Source organism: Triticum urartu, chromosome 5A, assembly GCF_056163025.1.
Source record: "Triticum urartu cultivar PI428250 chromosome 5A, HENAU_Tu73, whole genome shotgun sequence".
NCBI lineage: Eukaryota > Viridiplantae > Streptophyta > Magnoliopsida > Poales > Poaceae > Triticum > Triticum urartu.
The window spans coordinates 304606440-304612870 of NC_141877.1; the positions used below are offsets into that span (position 1 = coordinate 304606440).

General features: G+C 51.8%; 1 protein-coding gene across 1 annotated transcript; it reads left to right on the forward strand.

Moving 5' to 3' along the window:
* The first annotated feature begins 327 nt into the window (after positions 1-327).
* Positions 328-6159, forward strand: LOC125508623 (Mitochondrial glycoprotein family protein). The gene is made up of 3 exons (XM_048673378.2): positions 328-554; positions 633-949; positions 5826-6159. The coding sequence occupies exons 1-3, from the start codon at positions 399-401 to the stop codon at positions 5989-5991; spliced, it is 639 nt and encodes a 212-aa protein (XP_048529335.1). The 5' UTR covers positions 328-398; the 3' UTR covers positions 5992-6159.
* Positions 6160-6431: the final 272 nt, after the last annotated feature.

The window sequence follows — 6431 nt, forward strand, 5'->3', positions numbered from 1 at the left end:
TCAGGACCCCTTACCCGAGATTCACCGGTTTTGACACCGACAGCGAGCCACCTTGAAGGTCCGCAAAGTTGCATATCAGCGATGGAGCCACATCAAGCTTGAGTGAGAAGGTGATCCGTCATTTTTTCTTTCGATGACTGCTACAATGGTGCCGGAGACAGGTCACTGGCGTTGGTGTCAAGCGCAGAGACGTTCTGCTGTCTTTTTAGTTTTGTCATGTTGGTCTTTATGTGCCTTGTATATTAATCTTTACGAATGAGACACATATTCATGAAGAAAAAGGTTTTTGTTTTTTGTTTTTGAGCTGTGCTCATGGTTGATTTGGTTTGCGAACGGACCGCTACGACCGCACCAGGCTCGAGTCGCGACCGATCCGCATCTCTCTCAAGCCCGGTGCGATGTTCCTGCGGCGCCTGAGCACGTCCGCCTCCGCCGTCCTCCGCCGGCGCCGCCGCGGCGCCAAGGACGACGGCGTCCTAGCCGCCCTGCGTGCGGAGATCGCCCACGAGCTCTCCTCGCCCCCCTCCTCCTCCCCCCCTTCCCTCCATTCTCAGGTACCCCTCGCCCTATCCTCCCACCACTGACTTCCAGCCCCAACCCAGCGCCACTCACGTCCCCTTTCCCATTCGCAGGAGGCTCTCGACTTTGACACCGTGTCGGACGCGCCGCGTGCGCAGGACGTGCTTCTGCGCCGCCGCGGAGACGCCGAGGAGGTCCACGTGTCGGCGCTGCTCGCCCCGCTGCGGTTCGAAGGCGAGGAGCCGCTGCCCAGGGACGCGCTCATGAAGGTGTTCATCAGCAAGCCAGGAGTGGAACCGCTGCTGCGCTTCGACTGCCGCGCGGTTGCCGCCGGCCGCGGCGCTGCTGCTGGCTATGATATAACTGCCCTCTCGTATCACGCGTTCCCTGGCGATGGTGGAGACAGCAAGTATGAAGGGCCAGACTTCGGGTAATGTTCCTTGCGTTGCTTGATTTTTTATTCTGCTATAATGATGTTATGTATATTAGGGAGGGAGCATTCTGAATTAAAAGCAGGAACATGAAAAAACACCACTATGGCTAGCATTGCGCAGCCTGAAATCCTAGCTTAGTCTTTACTTTCTGTTGCACAAGGATGTTGGTACTTTGTTATTCCGTTATCTCTGATAGAGTGATAGTGGAACCTGGCTGGTGTGGTCAGTTGGAAAATAAGGGCCTCTTTGATTCGTAGGATTTTGAAAACGTAGGAATAGGAAAAGTGTAGGGTTGGAGTGGCAATGCCCATTTGAATCCTATAGAATTAGCAGATTTTGAAAACGTAGGAATAGGAAAAGTGTAGGGTTGGAGTGGCAATGCCCATTTGAATCCTATAGAATTAGCAATGATTGTTTGATGTCACGGGAAAAACAAAGGAATTGTACAAAGAGGTTGGAGTGGATGTTAAATTTCCTATGAAATGTAGTACAAAAGATTCCATAGGAAAAATTCCTATGGGATCCAATCATATGAATCAAAGGACCAACATAGGAAAAAATCCTAAGAATTTCAATCCTCCAGAAATCCTATAAAATTCCTTTGAATCAAAGAAGCCCTAAAAACATGAATCCGATAGGAATGAAGTGCAAATCACAGGACTTCTTTACAAAGCCCCAAGAAGGGTGAATGAATTATCATTTTGTTTGAACATAGAAAAATCGCCTCAATCATAAGCGAATGTGTTTAGAAAAATGATTTTGGTGAATTTTGAAATTCCGGTGGTACTGGAGCATAGGAAATCTATCCGTAGGAATTCGGCAGCACCGTTTCTGTGAACCAAAGGGCATTTATACAGAAAAATTCTTAAGGATCGGAATCCTCCAAAAAAAAAAATCTTACAATACAAAGGGTGACTGACCGCAGAATTTCTCATGAATTATCTGGGGAGAGTCTGTTTTTACGTTCAGTGGAATTTCCCAATAGCTGGATGCAGGATGTAAGAGCAACTCCAACGGGCCGACCCAAACGGACGGTGATTTTGTCCGCTTTTTGTCCGTTTGGGTCGGCCAGGCGGACACGGATGTCTGCTTCCGCGTTTGGGTCGGCGTGTGCGCCCAACGCTGGCCCGACCCATTTTGACGGCGCTAGAAAAAAAAGAACACATGCATATTTTAAAAAAACAACATTAATTAAACATTACAGCCGGCCAGGCCGGTGAGAGTCCACGCGTCCACATTAGCATTTAAGAAAAATAAAAACAACCTAAACTACGAGGCGGCGTGCTGCCCTAGGCGGCAGCGTCGTCCTCCTCCTCGGGGTCGGTGAGGTCGATGAGCGTCGGCGCAGGGCCGGCCCAGGGGAACGCCGTGTTCCAGGCGGCAGCGATGTAGGCCGCGGGTAGCTGTTCCGGCGCGGGGGGCCGGGCGGCCGCCTGTGTAGCCGCAGCCTGGCGCGCCTCCTCCTCAGCCTCGGGCTGCTCCTCCTCGAGGTCGCGCTCGGGCATCTCCTCGTACTCGCCACGACGACGCTCCTCGGCCAGCCGTTGCTGGCGCCACATCTCGAGGTACGCCGCCTCCTGCGCCGGCGTCGCCCCCATCCAAACCGGTGGCGCGGACACCCACTCGCGCAGTACTCCCGTCCAGGAGTAGCGCTCGATGGGGGACGACTCTGGGTCGGGCTCCGGCTGCGGCTCCGGGTAGGCCTTGACGCGGCGTCGGGTAGGCCTTGACGCGGCGTCGGGGAGGGGACGACGTGGCCACCGGCGGCAGCACGCAGTCGCCGGTCGCGGAGAGGGCAATGGCCTGCGCCATGGCCGCCTCGTAACGAGCTTCCTCTTCCTCCACCGCCTCCACCCTGCGCCGCTCATCCTCCTTGCTCTCGCGGTAGACCGCCGCAAGGGCCGCCCGGTAGGCGTCCTCCGCCGCCTGGTCCTCCTCGCGGACGACGAGCGGGGGCGGTGACAGGCTGCGGTCGACCTCGCGCACGCCGCGGCGCCTCGCCTCCTCGTGCTCGAAGGCGAACCACCTCTTCCAGTTCTGCGAGTCGGATGCGTAGGTGGCATCGCGGCGCTACTCCGGCGTCAGCAGCACCAGCCGGCGCTGCACCTCCTCCGCGTGCGCCCTAGCCGACCGCGGCGCCGCCGGCACTGGGATCCTCTCTGGATCCAGATGCCAGTCGTGCGGTAGGGTGACGTCGGGGTACGGCAGAGGCATGCGGTGCTGCCAGTGCCACTCCGCCTGGTGCATTGGCACGTTCACGTGCTGCCTCTGCCGGCGAGCCGGCGGCGGCAGAGGTGGGAGGAACTCCGAGGGGAAAGGGATGGCGGGGGCCTTGCCCTTGGTCTTGCTGCTGCTGGTGTCGGAGAAGAGCCCCATCTTACTGTGGTGGTGGTGGTGGTGGCTAGGGTTTGCCGGCGACAGGGGAGCAGAGCTTGCTAGATGTGGACGGCGAGTTTGGATGAGGACGGCCCTGCCGCACGGTCGGCTTAAAAAAGGATGACCGCCGTCGTTGACGCGTGGGCCCGTGGTCATAAATTAAGCTGACCGCGTGGGCAGCGGGTAGTTGGACGGCCGCCAAGTGGGGACGCGGCGAACGCCGAGAAGGCGCGCGTGGCGTCCGTTCCGCGTCCGCGCCGACACATTTGGGGCGCAAATTTGGGCTGCAAATGCGTTGGCGCGGACGCGAAGCGGACGTGATTTGGGTTTGGGTCGGCGCGTTGGGCCCACTGATTACGAGTCGAACGACTAGTCGAGACTAGTCTATGAGTCGCAAAGTGGAGGTCGACTGCGATTCTCGTGTAGACTAGTTTACCGAGTCGAGATGTGGATGGATTAGTCGACGACTAGTCTGGGCTAGTCGACATGTTCTAGTCGAGTGACTCAAAAATTTGATGGTATAAATGAGCTTGCTCATCCCGCGGGAGGGCAACCCTAGTTCTTTCCAGGCTTGCTCCTCACCTAGATGCGCCACCGGCTGCTGGACGCGCCCGTCGAGCCCTCCTCGCGCCGCCATGGCCATGACCCGTAGGCGAGCGCGGCCCTGAGGCCAGAGAGAGGAGAGGAAGGGAGGAGGCACGGCGGTGGTCGGCGAGCTCGCCGGCGGAAGGGGCGGGAGGCGCGGGTCACGCGCACATGCTCCCGTGCGTGATGGCGCTGGCGGCGGTGATGGGATCGATTGGGAGCTTGGGTTCCAGTGACTGGGACGTGAGCTAAGTAGGCTAGCCACTTGGGCCCAAATGGGCCAGCTGGTGGGGGGCGTGCTGCGCAGCGCTGGGCTGGGCCTGACAAGTGTTGGCTAGCACTGCTGGTTTTATTGTATATACTGTAATGTGCTGTACAGTTTACTACATACTACTACATACTGCTACTAGGTATTAGTAGTTGAGTACTACAGTACTATGTCGACTAGTCTAGCACTAGTCTAAGACTAGTCCGATTAGTCTATGAGTCTCAACCTCGGAACGACTCGTCGACTCGTAATCCTTGGTTGGGCCGCCACTTTTGTCCGTGCCGACTCAAACGGACGCAGGCGGATGAAGTGGGTCGCCCCATTGAAGTTGCTCTAAAGAGCATAGGATTTTCTTGTCACAACACCTCTGCCATTGATAACTGTAAGTCTGAAACTCCTGTTGCAGTTTGTGGAGACCACTAACTGCTGGTGGTCTTACTTTTAAACCTAAAATTATTTAAGAGGAAATGCCAGTACCACTTCCAGTTGTTTAGATTCCTTTTGTACAAAGGGGACTTATCAGTTGTTGCCCTAACTCTTTGGATGACTGCCATTATTTTAGTTTGAATAGTTATTTTCCTATATAATATATTTGATAGTGGTTCAAATTTTTGGAATTTTGGATATTACACTGAGAGACCTGAGATCCTTCTTTGCCAATAAATATTGCGGCAGTATACTTTATGAGATCATCCCTTTGTGGCACATTTGTGCAATTGCTTTTGATTTGGGCACTAAATTAGTTAAATGATATACTCCCTCAGAGTTGATCTATCTGAAAGGTGTTGAATATTAAAATTCTAGGTTCTGCTTTATTTCATTCCCTAATTTCTCAAAATTGCTGCTCGCGGGTGTAATACCGAATTAAAGCATCATATGTCGCCTTTAGTTGATAGAGAAGTTTGCGTGAATGTAGTGTAGCACCTGACTTGCCCCAAGTCATGTCTACTACTTGGCATGCGACTTATGGTAGCAATTGGAACCGGTACCTTTCTCCATTGTGAAGTTGGGCATGAGATACAGTAAGAGGTTTTGTCGATTATTATTGTAAGGGAAGGGACAAAGGGTAATGGTTTTGATAGTAGGAACAATTAAACATCACTTTTTCGGGATCGGCATAGATGTAGAATTACTCGAAATAGCTGTGCTGTTTTACTGTAATGTATAATTAGGCTAAACCAAATGGTATAGAGAGAGTTTGTTCTATAAATTAGGAGGAGCTAATTCATGATATGTAATATGATAATTTGTAAACTTGTACCATTTGCTTGATGACTTGTCTCAGATTGGTCATTTAGGCTTAAACCGTTTTTGACCGGATAAGGCACACAGTGCATCTTCTGCCAAAACTCCATACCTGATGCATGTTAAGCTGGGGCTAGACTGGGACAACAACAATAACAACAACAACAACAACTGGATGTGTTTCTCATCCATGAAATTCTTCTTGTCGATGTTAACTATATCAGTTGTTTCAATGTATAATGATCATGTTGTCCCACCATAGACAAAAGGATCACATTTATAATTTACAAAGACACCAAAAAGACAATTGATTCCTTTAAAAAGCAGCAAGCTCAAGAAGCATGTGCTGTTCCTCTCTAATTTCACTGAGTGTGTGTGTTTTTCATTCTGATGTGCAGGGATTTGGATCCTAAGCTACAGGCTGCACTGAAAGAATATCTCCTGGCAAGAGGCGTTACCCCCGAACTGGCGACCTCACTTCGTGAACACTTGCTTCAGAAGGAGCAGGCCCAGTACGTGAGCTGGCTGAAAACATTGGAGGGGATGTTCACCAAAGATCATTGACCTGATCGTTGTCCAAAAAGATGAAGAAGAGAACGATTGTTAACCTATTAGTCCTCATCTGTTCAACTTTGCTCGTCAATTGTTAGTCTGTTCCTGACGAGTCGAATGCTTAATGTTCTTTTGGCCGTGACAATGCGGGATATAAGGTGAATGCTGTATCTCGGTTAAGTTTGTGTCCTGTCCAGTTACAGTAATGGTGTTCTTGTTGAGTTCGATGAACTGTCAAGTGTTATCACCAGCGGCCTGTCTTGTTGCTGATTGGTGATGCTGGATTTGGGGTTTTGGACCATGAGATGAAGGCCTGAAGGTGATGGTGGATTTGTGCTTTTCGGTCGGACAAGATCAACATTCCAGTAAAACACCCCATTTAGCTTCTTTTTTTTAACAAAATAAACAGGAGGAGATTTTTCAATCTTGTAATTGAGCTGGCTCTCAACTCG